The 18,330-nt window shown below is 51.2% G+C and overlaps 1 protein-coding gene across 3 annotated transcripts in view; it reads left to right on the top strand.

Annotated features, from left to right (window-relative positions):
* The window catches only part of Ephb2 (EPH receptor B2), a 185,533-nt gene extending 182,197 nt beyond the window's left edge, over positions 1-3,336 (top strand). For all 3 annotated transcript variants that reach the window (XM_036178786.1, XM_036178785.1, XM_036178784.1), the window contains exons 15-16: positions 482-637; positions 1,123-3,336. In XM_036178786.1, the coding sequence (XP_036034679.1) occupies positions 482-637; positions 1,123-1,231 (265 nt within the window). In that variant the 3' untranslated portion in view covers positions 1,232-3,336. The remainder of the gene's footprint in view (positions 1-481; positions 638-1,122) is intronic.
* The last annotated feature ends 14,994 nt before the right edge of the window (positions 3,337-18,330 follow it).

Raw genomic sequence — 18,330 nt, 5'->3', positions numbered from 1 at the left:
GGTCATTTGACCCCAAGGGGGTCATGACCTACAGGTTGAGAACTGCTGCTCTAGATGAGGCCACTGAGCCCTTCCCCTCCTGAGATCTGAGCACACCTTGCCTGTCCCCGTTAGCTCTGAGCCTTGTCTACATGTGGATCCGGTAGTGCAGTCTGCATACTGGAAGCATATTACCAGGGTCAGAGAAAGATGAAGGGGAGTCCCTGCTCTAGAGGAGGAAGCAGGGACTAGCTGACACCATTGTTCAGCCACAGTCCCACCTATAATTGGGGTTCCCAGAGCCTCCCCCCGCTTTCCTAGTTCCTCAGGTACTCAGATACTCACTTGTACAAGTTCTAACTCAGGTCTGTGTTCACACATAAACACCTACACACTCACCTGTGCTCACACAGGGGTAACCACAGAGGTACCACACACGTTCCCATCTGCCATCTGGCTATCACATGTGCCATGACCATCCCTGTCACCTGCCCCCCCCCAGCATCAACCTGCCGCTGCTGGACCGCACGGTCCCTGACTACACCAGCTTTAACACGGTGGATGAGTGGCTGGAAGCCATCAAGATGGGCCAGTACAAGGAGAGCTTTGCCAACGCCGGCTTCACCTCCTTCGACGTTGTATCTCAGATGATGATGGAGTGAGTACCTAGTGGCCTCCACCCAGCCCTGTTGACACCTGCTCCCCACCCACCCTACCAGCCAAATGGGGAACATTGGAGTGTGAGTGACCCAGCAGGGATGGCAGGAACTAAGGAGTAATACATATCCAGATCTGTAGCCGGGTCTGCCTGGTGCCTCTTGGCTCTCTGGCTGGGCAAATCCCAGAAGTCTGGGAAGATTTTTTTATCTGCAAACCAGGGTTTAGTGAAGAAGAATCAAGGAAATGTGTGCGCAGCCATACAAGCCCAGCCTTGCTTCCTGATGGCAGAAGGCAGAAGGGCCTCCTGCCTCCCCATTGGCTGATCTGGCCCCAGAATCTCTCAGTCCAGCTTTGACACCCTTTGCCCACCCCCACATCCCTTCCCTACCCCTCAGCACTAAGGACCTGGGGAAGTTAATGCAGCTGGTCCACACACCCCCCTCAACACATACATTTCCCTAACTGTGTCCATCTCTCCCAAAGGGACATTCTCCGAGTTGGGGTCACCCTCGCTGGCCACCAGAAAAAAATCCTGAACAGTATCCAGGTGATGCGGGCCCAGATGAACCAGATTCAGTCTGTGGAGGTTTGACGTTCGCCTGCCTCGGCTCACCTCTTTCTCCACGCCGCCTCCTCAGCCCCGTACGTCGGTCCCTCTGCTGCCCTGTCCACTGCAGGGCCAGCCACCTGCCCGGAGGCCACAAAGCAACAGGAAGAACCAAGTAGCAGCACTCTAGCCAACGAGACGACACCAAGAACCCATGCAAGTCAAAGGAATGAAAAGGGAATGGGGGAACACGCACCGAGATCTGGGAGGGGGCGGGACAGGCAAGGACCATTTGTTCACAGAGGATTCTCATAAGGAGAGCACCGATGGCTCTGAGAGGAGAAAAGAAAAGGGCTTGGGAGATCCACGCGGTATGTCCCATTGGAAGCCAGAAGCCTTTTCTCTCCAGCTCCTTCTGGGAAGGTTGAGCTGGCCAGAGCCAAGAAACATTTCCAGGAAAATTAATGTGAAGGGAAGAGATGGGCCACCCTCCTTGCCTGGCCTTAGCTGTTTCTTGGAGCATCACTAACGGCCCAGCCCTAGGCACAATGGGCAGAGAGAACAGGCAGCTGCCCCAGAAAGGGAAAGTCCATTCCAGCTGCCTCCAGCAGACAGGAGAACAGTTCTGTCTTGAGAGACCATTTCAAAAACTCTGAGAGACTTTCTGCTAACAGTTCAGGAGGCAGAAGAGGAGATCCCAGCCTCCCAGGTCACACTGAACAGGCCAGATCTTCCTGAGGCCAGCCACCCAGATCTGTGGCCCCAGGAGGCCCTGCCCTGCCCAGGTACCAGCTCCCCGCTCAGCCTCATCCTGAGGACGCTACTGCGGGTGACTTGTCATCAGCTAGGACTGCCACTGAGAAGCATTGATCTTGGATCTGGGTTTGTTTACAGCGATTTGTGGACTGGGGGGTATTTTGATCGGGGTGGCTTTGGTCTGGGGAGGGTTTGTTTGTTGGGTTTTTTTAAATGACAATGAAGAGACACTTTGACATTTCCTACCTTTTGAGGACTTGATCCTTCTCCAGGAAGAAGGTGCTTTCTGCTTACTGACTTAGGCAATACACCAAGGGCGAGATTTTATATGCATATTTCTGGATTTTTATATGCTTTTCATTGACACCCCTCCCTCCTCCCAACTGCTGCCAGGCCTCACCAAAGCCAACTGTCACAGAGCCACCCGGGCCAGGAGACCTCAGTGAGACTGGGGAGTGGAAGGAGTTGCACCAAGCATCCCACCTTGGAAAGCAGACTGGGGCAGATGAGGACTCCGAGGCCGGAAGTCCTCCCTGCCTCCCTGCACACTCTCAAGCTCTCTGCCCTGTTCTATCTGGTACTTTGCAGGCACAGAGGCCCCTTCAGGTTCCTGGGTGCTCTCTGATGGCCAAAACCCAATTTCACCTCTGGGAGCCTGGACCAGGCGACCTGGGACGTCAGGACCCTGATCATTCACTGTGACACCCCAGCCCTCCAAGGGTACCCCCCGGAGACCATGTGACTCTCTCTCTCTCCCACTCCTTCTTTTCCTGAGGCCTTTGCCCAGGTCTGAAGGTCTTGGCCAGAAGAACATCATTAGCCAAGGGGTCTGGCCACAGAGTCTCCTGTGAGCAAAAGCAGGAACCTGAGCAGAACAATCGGTTAGTGAATTGAATGGAAATAAATGCTTTAGTTATAAAATGACCCCTGTACTCTGTAAGTTCCAAGAAAAGGCCCTGGCACTTTTGGGACCTGCCAGGTGACTTTTAATGCTCTTGCAAGGGGCTCTTCCCATCCCCCCCATGCTACCCACCCTGCTCCAAGATCCAAAAGGCCCAGGCTGAGGAAACTCGGGGGGGGGGGGGTGTAGCCCAGGGTAATCAGAAGCACAGGCCAGGCTGGCAATGGATTGGCTCAGCTCTGTGTCTACAATGCCTAGCACAGTGAGCCACACAGCAGATGCGTTAGAAGCAGGGGTGCACACAAGACTCTCAGTATAACCTTGCCAGAGGACGGGGACTGTGGGTATTGGGTGAGCTGTGGTCTGGTGGTTGTGATATGAGTGGACCCCCACTCAGCCACAGGTGTAATCCCCTCACCCGCACAATGCTGTGCTAAGGGCTCGGACTTACTGTGTGTGTGTGTGTGTGTGCGCGTGTGTGTGCGTGTCCATCTGTCTGTGTCTTGTGTGTCTGTGTGTTCAGTAGGAAGAGACAGGAAGTATGTGTGCTGCAGATAAGGCTGTCAAAGGGGGGAGGTAGTCTAGGGACACCTCATCTCAGGACCTTCCCCTTTGTCTGATGAGCATCTTTGAGGAACCTGTCCAGGGGGAAAGACTGAGGCCACAGGCCACCAACAAAAGGCCCCGCAGTCAGCAAAGTCATCATAGCCCAGCCTGTCATCTGTCATTCACCTGTTCTTAGAGCAGAGGGAAGGAAGGGATTAGAGAGAAAACTCGTCCCTGGGGTGGGGACAGTGGGGCTGGCCACAGGGCACGTATTGGCAAGTTTCCCACAAAGCGGCCAACGGTGGCCCATTGGCCATCCCTTTATGCCCCAAAGACGCCCAGCTCGGATGGCAGCTGTCCCAGCACACAAGGTCACCTTCTGGTGGGAGCTACCCTGGTGCTCTGTAGATTAACTGTCTCCCCAGCCCACCTCCCACCACTCCAGAGCCCCGCGAGGCCTGGCAGTCAGTGTTTCCGTCAGATGGCTTCCTGTCTTGAGCCACAAGGCTGGTGTCTTCCAGCCAGCTCGCCTGCTCACCCACCCTCTAGCACCCAGCTTGTTCATGGAGAGGCCTGGGACTTTACATACCTACTTTCAGAATACGGGTGCTGTCCAGACCCTCCATCTCCTCTTCAGGGTGTCAAATGGACATTACTGTGGCTGACCTGGGTATAGGCACTGTTCACTGCTCAATCATGGGACAGTGTCCTTCCCCCACATCTCAGCAGGGAGTAGTAGGCCCTGCTGCCAAGCGCCTTCCACTAAGGCTGCCCGCTCACATGGGCACACAGCTTGGAGCTATCTGCTGCCTAGTTACTAATCCCTTCCTGGCTCTGCCTCCTCAAGCACCAGCTCCCACCTGCCCAGCATCAGGAGCTGCTTCCGGCTGCTCAGTACAGGCTTGTTCCTTGAGGGAAGAAAGCTGTCTTGTGAACCTAAGCCAGGGCACCGTGGAAATGGGGCCAGCTGCTCTGGGAGAGTAGGTCTGGCAGAGCCACACAGGGCCACACTAAGTAAGAGGGAGCTGTGCCACCCACCCCAGAAGCTCCCCGATAGGCAGTTAGTAGTGATCAACAGGCCTGTTCCTGAGATAATATTGAAGGTGTCCTGCTGGCATGTTAGTAGAGTGCTTGCCTGGAATGCGCAAAGCCCCAGGTTCTATCCCCAGCACTACATAAACCAGATATGGTAACATAGGGTGTAAACTCAGTACTCAGGAGGTAGAGGCAGGAGGATCAGAAGTTCAATGTCATCCTGAGCTACTTAGTGAGTTCAAAGCCAGCCTGGGCAACATGAAATCCTGTCTCTGGGAGGGGAAAAAAAGTTATCTGGGAAGTCATGGGCAAGACAGATCAATAGTAACCACAGTAGCAGAGGACACTTAGGCAATCTACTTACCAGCCGGGCCTAATGCCCACCCTTTCTAGTATCCAGAGCACCACCCTCTCTGACTGCCTGAGAGTCCTATGCTGCCCCCTTGTGGGCATTCACTAACCTTGCACCCCTCATAGCAGAAAGCTAGACGTTCCCACCTCTGCAGAAGCTCAGGAAGGACTCGCACCGCAGATCCCACTACCCACCCCAGTGACACTCCTGGTTCTCCAGACCCCTGTCACCTTTCCAGGGATGGTCCCTAAAAGAAGACCTTTGCCAGGGAGTGGTGCAAATGCAAAGGACAGCATGTCACCTGCCCCTGTCACTAACGAGGGCCGGTGGCCCCGGAGGACACGTTCCTCGCTGGGCCACAGCGTCCCATCTATAAAACAAGAGCATCAGGCTGGGTGAGCCAGGCCCGGAAAACCATTTGTGCACCTCAGTCCTGCAAAGAAGACCTAAGAGAGACACTAAGGTTCAGACCCACAGCTCCTAAAAGGGGCAGAGCAGAGCCACAAGCCACAAGCATCCACTCCAGTGCCCACCAGAGCATGGTCACTTGGGTGCAGGAGGCAAAGGGATCCGACTTTGGCTTATAAGGGAAGAGAAAGCTAGGTGAGATGGGCTATCAGGGTGGGCTTCCAGGGGAGGCGGTCTTGAAAATGACAGGCTGAGAGGAAGGTCACTCCAAGATGTAGCAACTTCAACAGTTCAGCGCAAAGACGTCTTGAGGTGTTGGGAGGCCTGGGTTAGTGTGAAGGGAGGTCAGGACACACAGGGCATGGTGTTACAGTCCAGCCTTAGAGACTCTAGAGAGCAGCAGGGCAAGCATTGGATTCTGGAAGAGTCAGTTCAGGCATCAAGCCACAAGAGGGCTTCCCAACCACTCTGCCCTGGAAGAAAGAGTCGCCAGAGCAATTCCCGTGACTCCACGGGGGTCCAGACCCTGCTGTTTACTTTCCACCAACAACACAGATAAACCAGGCTCACTTCCACTGTGCAGGACAGTGGGGGTGGAGGTTTTTGGGTTTTTTTGTTTTTGGTTTTTTTTTTTTTTCCATTTTACATACCAACCCCAGTTCCCCCTCCCTCCCCTTCTCCCACCTCCTCATCTCCCTCCCACTCTACCCCCATCCACTCCTCAAGAGTGGGTAAGGCCCACAAAGGTCAACAAAGTCTGGCATACCAAGTTGAAGGAGAGCCTAGCCCCTCCCCATTGTATCAAGGCTGAGCAAGGTATCCCACCACAGGGAATGGGCTCCAAAAAGCCAGTTCATGCACCTGGGATAAGTCCTGGTGGGGGGGGGGGGGTGGAGTTTTTTATTCTCCGATTTTTTTTTTTTTTTTTTTTTTTTTATTTTGAAAGAGTGTCATATAGCTCAGGCCGACCTCAAACTCACTGTGCAGTCAGGGATGACCATTCTTAAACTTCTGATCCTCTTGCCTCCACCTCCCAAGGGCTGGGATTGCAGGTGTGCAGCACCATGCCTGTTTTTTGCAGTGCTGGGGTGGAAGCTGGGTCTTTGTGCCTGTGAAGCAAGTGCTCTACACACTGAGCGACACGCTCAGTCCATCTGCTTCTGATTGTAGTTGTGTATGTCCACACATGGGCATACTCTACCAGCCAGCCCTGACTCAGATTCCCAGCCAGTGACTGCTACCACAGAACAAGCTGGAGAAGGATCTTGGCTCCAGCATGTTCTTCCTGCCGGGAAACCAGTGTTGGAGTGCTGGGCCCAGGAACAGACTTTGGCCAAAGTGGTTTCAGGGTGTCCCCCCTCACCCCCCCAAGCTCGTCTCAGGAGGTTGAAGCCTCAAGGACTAACAGCTGAATACATTGCCCTATGCCAAGTGCCAAAATATTACTGCCCTCTTTGCCAGTAAGGAATGCGACTCTCAGAGGAGACTCCTAGGGACCCCAGCCAGGCCTTCCACCCACAGCTCCTTCTGCCCACTGGCTAGTTTTATAAATCCTTATATCACCCACAAATCAGCACCTCCCCCACTCCCGAGTGTTGAACTTGAGGATTCCAGGGCTCCCCCAGGCCCCTTGAGTCAGAATTCCCCCATCTGAACAGTGGGAGATTCCTCCCCACCCCTGAGCTCTCTCTCCCCTCATCCCCCACCCCCACCCCTACCCAAAACTATGCCAAGTGTACAGAGCAAGGCTTAGGGCGAAGCTTCACATCAGATAAAGTGCCCGAGCCCAGACACAAACTAAGTCGCTGACAGTGGAGGAAGTAAGCCGGACCCTCAGGAATGTGCTCAGACTGGGCTAGGGTTTCAGAAAAATTAAAAAGACCCCCACAGCCTCAGAGTGCAGTTGAGTCAAGTTCACAGCAGGATGACCCCCTCAGGAAAGCTGATCCTGGAAGAAGAGGGAACCTAATACTTCAGAGGGGCCCTGTATCCCAGCCAGGACCACCCTGTGGAGACCCAATACCCCAAGGCCACAGTGCAGGCCTGCTCGCTTCATACCTGGCCTGGTGGGCCAGACTAAGGCTGGGCAGGTCTTCTAGGTAAATCTGACCTTCAAATCCCCTGAGCCCCCCATCCCTGCCACCCAGACAGAGATGAAGCAGGTGAGCAAAGGCACCTAGGGGCTCCTTGAGGCCTGGCACCCCCTGCTGGAGGAAAGGGCTGTGGCATTGGTTGGAAGAAGGAGAGCAAGGAGGAAGGGCCGGAAAACATAACCCAGGGCCGCATACACTCTGGGCTCTGCTGAGCCAAGAATTCTAGCATCCCAAGGACTGAAAGAACCTAAGATTCTATGATTCTCCAAACTCCGTCTCCTAAGACGCCAGTGGAAGAGATCTGTGTTTGTGAGACACCATGACGAGGTGACTCTGCTACTTCTTGACATCTCAAGCCTCATGGTTCCCTACTCCCCAAACCCAGGGACCCCAGCAAGGAAAAAAAAAAAAGCACAAAGAGAGAAAGGAGAGGAGAGGAAGAGAGAGAGAAGAGAGGGAAACAGAGAAACACAGACACTGGGAAGAGCCTCATCCTGGAATCTGGTTAGAAATGGGCTCTAGTGGATACAGAACCTCCCTTGGAGTGTGGGGCAGCGTCATCTCTAGGGAGACTCAGAATGGCCCTCACCAGGCCTGATTGGAAAAGAGAGCCCAGCTGTTTCAGCTGCCTCTTCAAAACCCTCACGCAGGCTGCAGGAGCCACTTGCTGGAGGACTCTGACTGGCCAGTGTGGGGCTCTGCCTAGAGTCAGCTGGGGTGAGATCCCCCTGTACCAGAGAGGAAACAGGAGGCTGGAGAGGCACCAGACTGCATTTCCTGTGCTGCTCTCCATACCGACGTCCTGCTGGGTTCCTTCTCTAGAACACTCACAGTTTTTGTGGTTGGCGCCTGCTCCCTCCAAGGAGCCCTCTCTTCCCTTCCAGTTCTAACCACTGCCTCCCAGAATGAGACCAGAGTGAGCAAGGAGGGCTGTGAATGGCCCAGAGCTCTGTGATGGTCTATCTGTTGTCCTCCTCTCTATGGACAGGGACTCTGATGCCTCAGCAACCGATCCCAGGTGGACCCGGCAGGGACCCTCATTCACAAGCAGTCTCTCTGGACTCCGGGGAAGAGCAATGAGTGCTTGGTTTTAATCACAGCTGCTATTTCTCCGGTGCCAACAATGTACAGGGGCTCCGTGCATCACTTCTAGACACAGTCCCGCAAGTCCACAAGACAGGTGCAATACTGACAGCTACACCACGGGCTGGGAAGCTCAGAAAGGCACCTGCTGGCTCCCCCAGGTCACACAGCCAGCAAGTGGGCTTGGATCCCAGTACCACTCACTTTTTTCACTGCGCTCTGCTACCACTGGTCCTCACCAGCCCTCACCAGATCAGCTCCTTTGTCTAGAAGATCCCAGGTCTCCAGGGGGTCACTGCTGTCTTTGCATGAACCCCGCCCCACCCCAGCTGCTATCAGAGCCAGAGAGGTGGATGCCTAGACCCTCTCTCTGAGTCCCACACCTCCACCAGCCTGAGCTGTAACAGGCCACGGCTCTCAATCAGGGACTTGGGTATCTGGCAGATTTCACAGGACTGCCCTTTCCTGTGGTCAGTGTCGGGGGGGGGGGGGGTCAGAAAGGGGTGTGGCTGGGGCTCCTCTAGACCCCACTCCTGTGACCAAGAAAATCTCACCAGCTGCATCCAATGGCAACCTTGACCCTGTTACTCCAATGTCTTTGTAGGAGTATTTTTAGCCGAACCGTTTTCTTTTCCAAAATAAATGTGAATTGTAAAAATAAATTCTTGGACTCAATATTTTATTTTATTTCCTCTAAAGTTTCCCCAGGAAACCAAGTGAGCATTCACAGAAGCCCCGAGTGGGAGTCCGAAGTATGATTAGGAGTTTGTCAGGGCTATGGATGGAGTCCTAGGTTGGGGCTGGAGTGAGAATTTGGCTTGGGCTAAGGCAGGGGGTTAAATTGAAGCAGTAACTTCTACCAACGTTCATTCAAGCTGCAAAGCTTGAACACTACTGCCAGGGAGTCCAGTTATGTACACAAACTCCACCACCTGTGGACCTTGTGTCCTTGGAGAGAGCTAAGCTTTTGTGTCAGGTGTCATCACTGTGACCAAAAACTGGCAGATGGGAACACCTCTGAGGAAGACAGAGCTATTTTAGCTCACAGCTTTGGAGGGTTCAGTTTATGGTCACTTGTCCCCATTTGCTTGGGCAGAGCATCAGAGCAGTGGGAATGTGTGTCTGGGGAGTTTTCTAGCCTCATAACAGACAAAAGAGAAAGCAGCCACAGGAGGGGTCTATACCGCCCCCAAGGACACACCTCCTAGTGACTCCTTCCACCAGTGGACCCCACCACCTCAGATAATGTTTTATTACATTTACATATTTGTGGAAGTTAGAGGACAACTTGCATGAGTCAGTTCTCTCCTTCTATTACATGGGTCCCAGGTGTGGTGGTATTTTGTTCCCCAAAATATTGGGCACCCTAATAAATTTATCTGGGGTCAGAAAACAGACAGCCACTAGATACAGAGTCAAAAATGGTGGCTAGAAAATGGGTCAGAGCAAACCATAGCAGAAGCTGGGTGGTGGTAGCACACGCCTTTAATCCCAGCACTTGGGAGGCAGAGCTAGGTGGATCTCTGTGTGTTCAAGGATACAGCCAGTATGCAGACACACACCTTTAATCCCAGAAAGCCAGCCTTTAATCCCAGGGAGTGACAGCAGAAAGTTGAAAGATATATAAGGCGTGAAGACCAGAAACTAGAAGAATTGGCTGGTTAAACATTCAGGCTTTGAGCAGCAGTTCGGCTGAGATCTATTTGGATGAGGACACAAAGGTTTCCAGTCTGAGGAAAACAGGATCAGCTGAGGAACTAGTGAGGTGAGATAGCTGTGGCTTGTTCTGTCTCTCTGATCTTCCAGTGTTCACCCCAATACCTGGCTCTGAATTTGATCTTATTAATAAGATTCCTTAAGATTCGTAAACTAAGATCATCAGGCTTGGTGGCAAGTGCCTTTACCCACAGAGATGGCTCCCTGCCCTTCTATTTACATGCTAGATCCATCAGTGGATTAAATCATTCATTGGTCAGAGCCCTGTGAGCTATCCTATCTGGAAACATCCTTGAACACACTATCAGCTACTAGGCATCCTCAGTGCAATCGAGCTAAGGGTAGAGATTAGCCATCTGGGCCTCATTGCCAAGTCTGTAAAATGGGCTGGTAACGTCTAACTCTTAGAGTATGGGTGGTGATAAAGAAGTGAGTATGATGCTGAGGGATTAGTGATTAGGAGCCCATCATGGCAGGGCCAGATCTGTCCCATGCAACTTCTGTGCTCACAGCACAGCTCAGGCTGGCATTTGGCCAGTGTCTGTCACGGAGATGTCAGGGAAAGGCTGTTAGAGGAGGGGTCTGTGTCCTAACACACCTGGCAGATTCCAGGCTGAGATGGTCAGGATACTGCAAAGCCTGGAATACACCAAAGTCCCAGTGTTGAATCTCTCTCTTCCCACGTGCTCTCACGGGTGGCTTCCCACTCTGCAGGGAGCATCCCCTGAGACACACACACACACCCCGCAGAACTGAGCAGCACTTGGCTTCTGTTCTGGGGACTGGAGGTAGGGCTGGGTTGCCTGGTTTGATGTCAACTTGACACATGCTGTCGAGAGGAGGGGGCATCAAATGAGAAAATGCCTCCATCAGACATCAGGCAAACCTGGAGGGCATTTTCTTAATTAGTGATTGATGGGGGAGGGCAGCCCATTGTGGGTGATGCCATCCCTGGGCTGGTGGTCCTGGGTTCTATTTGAAAGCAGGCTGAGCAAGCCAGAGGGAGCAAGCCAGTAACCAGAATTCCTCCATGGCCTCTGCATCAGCTCCTGCCTCTAGGTTCCTGCCCCGGCTTCCTTCAATGATGGACTATGATGTGTAAGTATAAGCCAAATTAACCCTTTTCTCCACAACTTGCTTTGATCATGCTGTTTCATCATGTCAGTAATAACCCTAACTAAGACAAGTTGGTACCAGGCTTGTGGGGTATTGTTATGATGGACCCAACCATGTTGTTCTGGGGAGGACTGTGGAAGGACTTTGGAACTTTGGCCTAGAAAAGCCACTGAGTATTGAGAGCCCAGTGAGGTGTTCTGTAGGAGCTTGGGAAATAAGAGCATTGAGAGCAGTGTAGGCAATGATAGGCTGGCTTGTGGAGTTTCAGAGGGAAGCAAAGATCTACTGGGCCATTTGTGTGAAGAATCTGTGGTGTCTGGAGCTGGAGCTGAAGAATCAGCTGTGATTAACAAGAGACCAGAACCATGAAGTGAAACCTTTGCTTTGCTGGGACAATGGATCCTGTCAGCTGGGGCTGAAGAATCAGCCGAGATTAAGAAAGCAGCATCACTGAGGTGATATCTTCTGGGAAATGTTTCTTCAAGGTCAGCACACAGAAGCTGGGTTCCACAAGTGGCCAAGGTTTTGTAACTCTTGTTGGGATTCGAGGGAGGAAAAAGGAGGAAGATATGGTATAATTATAATCTAACAAATACAATTTTGTTTGTTTGTTTTGGTTTTTCGAGACAGGGTTTCTCTGTGTAGCTTTGTACCTTTCCTGGATCTCGCTTTGTAGACCAGGCTGGCCTTGAACTCACAGGATCCGCCTGGCTCTGCCTCCCAAGTGCTGGGACTAAAGGCGTGCGCCACCACTGCCCAGCTAAGTAATGGGTTTTGTTAATTAAAATATAATAAAATTGGCCTTTCCAAATTTAAAAAAAAAAAAAATACTTCTTGGGTTGGGAATTTAGCTCAGTAGTAGAGCGCTTGAAGTTCGATCCTCAGCTTTAAAAAAAAAAAAAAAAAAAAAAAACTTCTTAAAAAAGTACTTAAAGCTGGATGTTGTTGGCATGCCTTTAATCCTAGCATTTGGGAGGCAGAGCCAGGCAGATCTCTGAGTTCGAGCCAGCCTGGTCTACAGAGCAAGATCCAGGACAGGCACCAAAACTACACAGAGAAACTCTGTCTCGGAAAAACAAACAAACAAACAAACAAACAAAGATTTATTCTATTTTAGGGAACTGATTTATCATTTCCCCAGCAAATCCCTAACTGGTAGGAGAGGGCAGCAGGCAGGAAGTCCCAGAGGGCGTGGGTGCCACTGACCATGGTGAGGCTTCTCCCTCTGTAAGCCCCAACTTCCTTTTCCTCTTAAGGCCCTTCACTAGCTAAATGAGGCCTACCCAGATTACAGAAAACACAACCCTTACTTTAACTCAATGGATGAAGCTGTTAATCACATCTACAAAACACTCAGATTAATGTGGGGTAGCTGGGGACCGTAGCCTGCCAAGTAGATGCAGGAAATGAACCATCCTAGAGGGAAAAGACGGAGCAGGGAAATGGGTCAGTGCTACTACAGCTCTGGAGAGGAAGATGGAGGCTGGGAGGTGAGAAGCAGTTGGATCTGAGTGGGTAGTCAAGCTGTTGTGATTTGCTGATGGATTGAATGTGGAGGTGAGAGACAGTGCAGAGGAGTCTCTGAGGGTTCGACCCAATCACTGCACTTGGAAAACTGCCTCGGCTGGGGTGGGGGCGGGGATTAGAGAAGCCTAGACGCTTAGTTGGCAAGTGGGCAGCCAAATGTAGGAGCCTGGAGTTTCGGAAACAATTAGAGGGTAGCAATATCAGTGTGGAGGATAGAGGCTGGGCCGGGTGAGTCTGGTGGGAACCGGAACAATAGGATCCGGTGAGGCTGAGTGAGGAGTCCGGTGCACAGTGAATGATACTGAATGAGGAGTATAGTACACGGTGAATGAATACAGCAAATGTGAAACTCATGTGGTCTTGTGAGAAGAGATCAGAGTGAGGGTCTGTGGTAGTTTGACTGTAACTGGCCCCCATAAGCTCATAAGGAGATGCTATTAGGAGATGTGGCTTTGTTGGAGTGGGTGTGGCCTTGTTGGAGGAAGTATGTCACAGTGGGGGCGGGCTGTGAGGTCTCCTATGCTCAGGATACCACCCAATGAGCCTGTCCATTTCCTGTTGCCTCTGAGTCAAGATGGAGGACTCTCAGCTCCAGCACCACGTCGTCTGCCTGCACGCTGCCCACCGCTACGCTCCCCATCATGGTGATACTGGACTGAGCCACTGAATTGTAAGTGAGCCACCCCAAATGTTTTCTTTATAAGAGTTGCCGCTGTCATGGTGTCTCTTCACAGCAATAGAAACCCGAACTGAGACAGGGTCTTACAGGTTAACCAAGTGTATTCATTACTCTTCTGTAGCTGTGAGAAAATACCATGACCAAAGGCATCTTAAGGAAGGAAGGGCTGGTACAGGCTTCTGGTTCCAGAGGGGGAGCCCACAATGGTGAAGGCAAAGCAGGAAGCTGAGAGATCACGTCTTCAACTACAACAGGAGACAGAGTGAAAACTGGATGTGGGGGTGAGACTATAGACTTTTTTTTTTATGTATACAGTTTTCTGCCTGCAGGCCAGAAGAGGGCGCCAGCTCTCACCATAGATGGTTGTGAGCCACCATGTGGTTGCTGGGAGTTGAACTCAGGACCTCTGGAAGAGCAGCCAGTGCTCTTAACCACTGAGCCATCTCTCCAGCCTGAGACTATAGACTCATAAGCCTGCCCCTGGAGACACGCTTCCTCCAGCTACCTGCTGAAAGTCCCACAACTACTCGGACAGCACCACCTCCACCACCACCACCACCACCACCACCACCACCACCACCACCACCATCACCACCACCATCACCACCACCAACACCACCACCATCACCACCACCACCACCACCACCACCACCATCACCACCACCATCACCACCACCATCACCACCACCACCACCACCACCACCACCACCACCACCACCACCACCACCACCACCACCACCACCACCACCACCACCACCACCACCACCACCACCACCACCACCACCACCACCACCTCCACCACCACCACCACCACCACCATCACCATCACCACCACCACCACCACCATCACCACCATCACCACCACCACCACCACCATCACCACCATCACCACCACCACCACCACCACCACCACCACCACCACCTCCTCCTCCACCACCACCACCACCACCACCACCACCACCACCACCACCACCACCACCACCACCACCACCATCACCACCACCACCACCACCACCATCACCACCATCACCATCACCACCACCACTACCAACACCACCACCACTACCAACACCAACACCACCACCACCTCCTCCTCCACCACCACCACCACCACCACCACCTCCTCCACCACCACCACCACCACCACCATCACCACCACCACCACCATCACCACCACCACCACCATCACCACCACCACCACCACCACCACCACCACCACCTCCTCCTCCTCCACCACCACCACCACCACCACCTCCTCCTCCTCCACCACCACCACCCAGAGACCAAGTGTTCAAACACGTGAGACAGTCCTCATTCAAACCATCAACGAAGACAAGAAGTCAAGACACTGGGATCCTAAACTGGAGATGATTTGAGAGCTTGACCTTCTCAAGAAGGCCAAACAACAACCAAGAGAGGAGAGATGGTGGGTGACGAGAGGTCTTTTATTGTTGGTGATTTTTTACATTTATTTGTTTACTAACTTTTGGGTTGGTTTTGTTTTTTTGTTGTTGTTGTTGGTGGTGGTGGTGGTGGTTTTTTGTTTTTCAAGACAGGGTTTCTCTGTGTAGATTTGCGCCTTTCCTGGAACTTGCTTTGGAGACCAGGCTGGCCTCGAACTCATAGAGATCCGCCTATGTCTGCCTCCCGAGTGCTGGGATTAAAGGCGTGCTCCACCACCGCCCAGCTACTAACATATTTATTATTGGAGGGGCCATTCAACACAGCATGAATGAAGGGGTCAGAGACAGAACAGTCATTTCTGTCATATGGATTCTGTGGGTCAAACTCAGCTCCTCAGGCTTGAGTGCAGGTCCCTTTATCTGCTGACCATCTCACCAGTCCATTTGTGTGTGTGTTTGAGAGACAGGAAAGGTCTTGTGTGTTCCAGGCTGACTGAAAACTCGGAATATAGCTGAGGATGACATTGAAATTCTCAAGATTTATTTACATTTGGTTTCCAACACCCATGTGGCCTCTCTCAACCGTCTGTAACTCTAGTTCCAGAGGATCCGTTGCCACCTTCTGGCCTCCTTGGGCAACAGAAATGCACATGCTGCATGCACACACAGACATGCAGAAAAAGCATAGAGGAAAATAAAAATGTCAAGCACACTAAAGTAAGCCAAGGAGTGAAAGAATAAGATAATAATGATAAGGAATGAAGTAATAAGCAAAACGACAGGCACCGAGGAGATGGCTGGCTGGAAAAAGTGCTTCCTGTGTTGAGCATGAGGACCCGTGTTCTCGACCCTACACCATGGAAAAGCAGGTGCGGGAGGGACGCCAATCATGGCGTTAGGGAGGCAGAGGCCCAAGGAGCCTGGGACTTGCTGCTTCAGTGAGAGAATGTCTCAAACATAAGGCAAAGGGTGACAGGTGAGGACAACTGATGTGGTGATATATAGTGTACCCTAATAAACTTATCTGGGGATCAGAGGACAGAGTCAGCCCCTAGATTAGACATAGAGGCCAGACAGTGGTGGCACACACCCTTAATCCTATCACTTGGGAGTTCAAGGCCACACTGGAAGCAGAATCAGACAGTGGTGACACACACCTTTAATCCCAGGAAGTGACATGGCTGGGTGGAGAATGGTATATAAGGCGTGAGGAGACAGGAACTGAGCAGCAGTTCAACTGAGACCCTCAGGGGTGAGGACTCAGAGGCTTTCAGTATGAGGATTCGTGGAAATGGGATTGGCTGAGAAGCTGGCGAGGTGAGGTTGGCTGTGGCTTGTTCTGCTTCTCTGATCTTTCAGCTTTCGCCCTAGTATCTGGCTCCGGGTTTTGTTTTGTTTTTATTAATAAGACCTTTCAAGATTCGTGTTACAAACTGATATTGCCCTTTGGCTTTCATATTCACACACACAGCTCTTTAGCTTAAGGCCATCTGAAGTCCTTTCCATGAAATGATACACACTGGTTTTAGAATGTGTGTATTGAGATGGGGGGCATTATTTAGGTGAACTTTTCTTTCTTTCTTTCTTTCTTTCTTTCTTCCTTCCTTTCTTTCTTTCTTTCTTTCTTTCTTTCTTTTTCTTTTCTTTTTCCTCCCTTTGTTTTGAGGCAGGATTTCTCTGTGTAGCCCTGGTGAACTAACATTTTTAAAGCATTGATCTGCAAAAGGACTCTAAGAAGGACAGAATGATGACCTACATACCAGAAGATGCTTGTAAACATGTAACCAGCACATGACTAGCAATCCATCTAGAGCAAAGACAAAAAGATGGATGTACTATGTGTCGGGGGGGGGGGGGGGAAGCACGTGAAAAATTTCATCATTAGCTTTTAGGAAATTGTAAATTAAAACCACAGTGACAGCTATTAAAATGATTAAAATAAGCTGGGCATGGTAGCGCATGCCTGGAGTCCCAGCACTCAAGAGGCTTATCCAAGGGGCCACAAGTTTGAGGCCAGCCTGGACCACAATGAGACTTTGTGCCACTACCAAATGCTAGCCAGTATGGTGGGGGACTCCCATCTCACTAGGTAGAGTGCCAACAGCTTGGCAGTTGCTTCCAACACTCAGCATATACTTCCCTTGGCCCCCAACCCTTTGCACTCCTGGGGCATTTATCCCAGAGAAATAAGAGCAAGTTCACACAAACGTGGGTAAACAAATGCTCATGGCAGCTTTATTCACAGGAACTGCAAGTTGGAAATAAAAACCCAGACATCCTTCAAGAAGTGAGTGGTTAGACAGATAGCGTTCCATTCGTCCATGGAGTCACTACTCAGCAACCAGAAGGAAGGAACTGTTCTCACTTGAAGCCACTTGAAGTGACTGGAAAACCACGCTAAATGCTGGGGGAGGATCAATGCCTTACTACGTTCTGCAAGATGTCCCTGAGAGAAGAAACTGGATAAAGGCTACTCTAGTTATTTCTGATGCTTGTGTAGGGATTTATAATGATCCCAGAATTAAAAGTTAAAGCTTTTAAAAGACTCGTAGGAGCTGAGCATATTGCTTACTGGGAGAGCATTTGCTTGCTAGCACACAGGGTACTCGTGTGTGTGTGTGTGTGTGTGTGTGTGTGTGTGTGTGTGTGTGTGTGTTATAAAAAATGCAACCCCTAACTTTGCATTGGATTTAGCGAGCATAAATCTCATCAAAATGTTAAAACCTGCCAGATGCAGTGGTATACATCTTTAATCCCAGCTCTCAGGGCAGAGGCAGGCAGATCTCTATGAGTTCGAGGCCAGCCTGGTCTGTCTACAGAGCTAGTTCCAAGACAGCCAGGGCTGTTCACAGACAAATCCTGTCTCCAAGAAAAAAAAAAAGTTAAAACTGCTCTTCAAGACATCATTAAGAAAATGGGCAGCCGGGGGGGTGGGTGGGGGGGGGGTGGCGGCGCACGCCTGTAATCCCAGCACTCAGGAGGCAGAGGCAGGCGGATCTCTGTGAGTTCAAGGTCAGCCTGGTCTACAGAGTGAGATCCAGGATAGACATGAAAGCTACACAGAGAAACCCTGCCTCAAAAACAACAAAACAAAAACAAAAAGAATTCCCAGCACCCACATGGCAGCTCACAACTGTCTATAACTCCAGTTCCAGGGGATCTGGTACCTTCATACACACATGTATGCATGCAAAACACTAATGCATGTAAAATAAGAAATATTATTTTTAAAAAAGGAGTTCATACTGCTGTTTACTGCTGTTGCAGAGGATCTGAATTCAGTTCTCAGCACCCACACCCACAAGTTCACAGCAGCCTGCCCATGACACCCTCTTCTAGTCTCCCAGGGACTCTACGTTTATGAGGACATAACCCAAACTACCATATACACATATAAACATTGTTTTTGAAACTTACAAAGAACAGGGATTGGGAGTGTAGCCCAAACAAAACAGTTTGCCTGGCACGCACAGAACCCTGAGGGTTTGTACCCAGTACTGCATAAACAGGGTGTGATGGCGCATGCCTA

Source organism: Onychomys torridus, chromosome 2 (assembly GCF_903995425.1).
Source record: "Onychomys torridus chromosome 2, mOncTor1.1, whole genome shotgun sequence".
Taxonomy (NCBI): domain Eukaryota; kingdom Metazoa; phylum Chordata; class Mammalia; order Rodentia; family Cricetidae; genus Onychomys; species Onychomys torridus.
The sequence above is the reverse complement of the archived record's forward strand: the minus strand, read 5'-3'. Positions and strand labels throughout refer to the sequence as shown.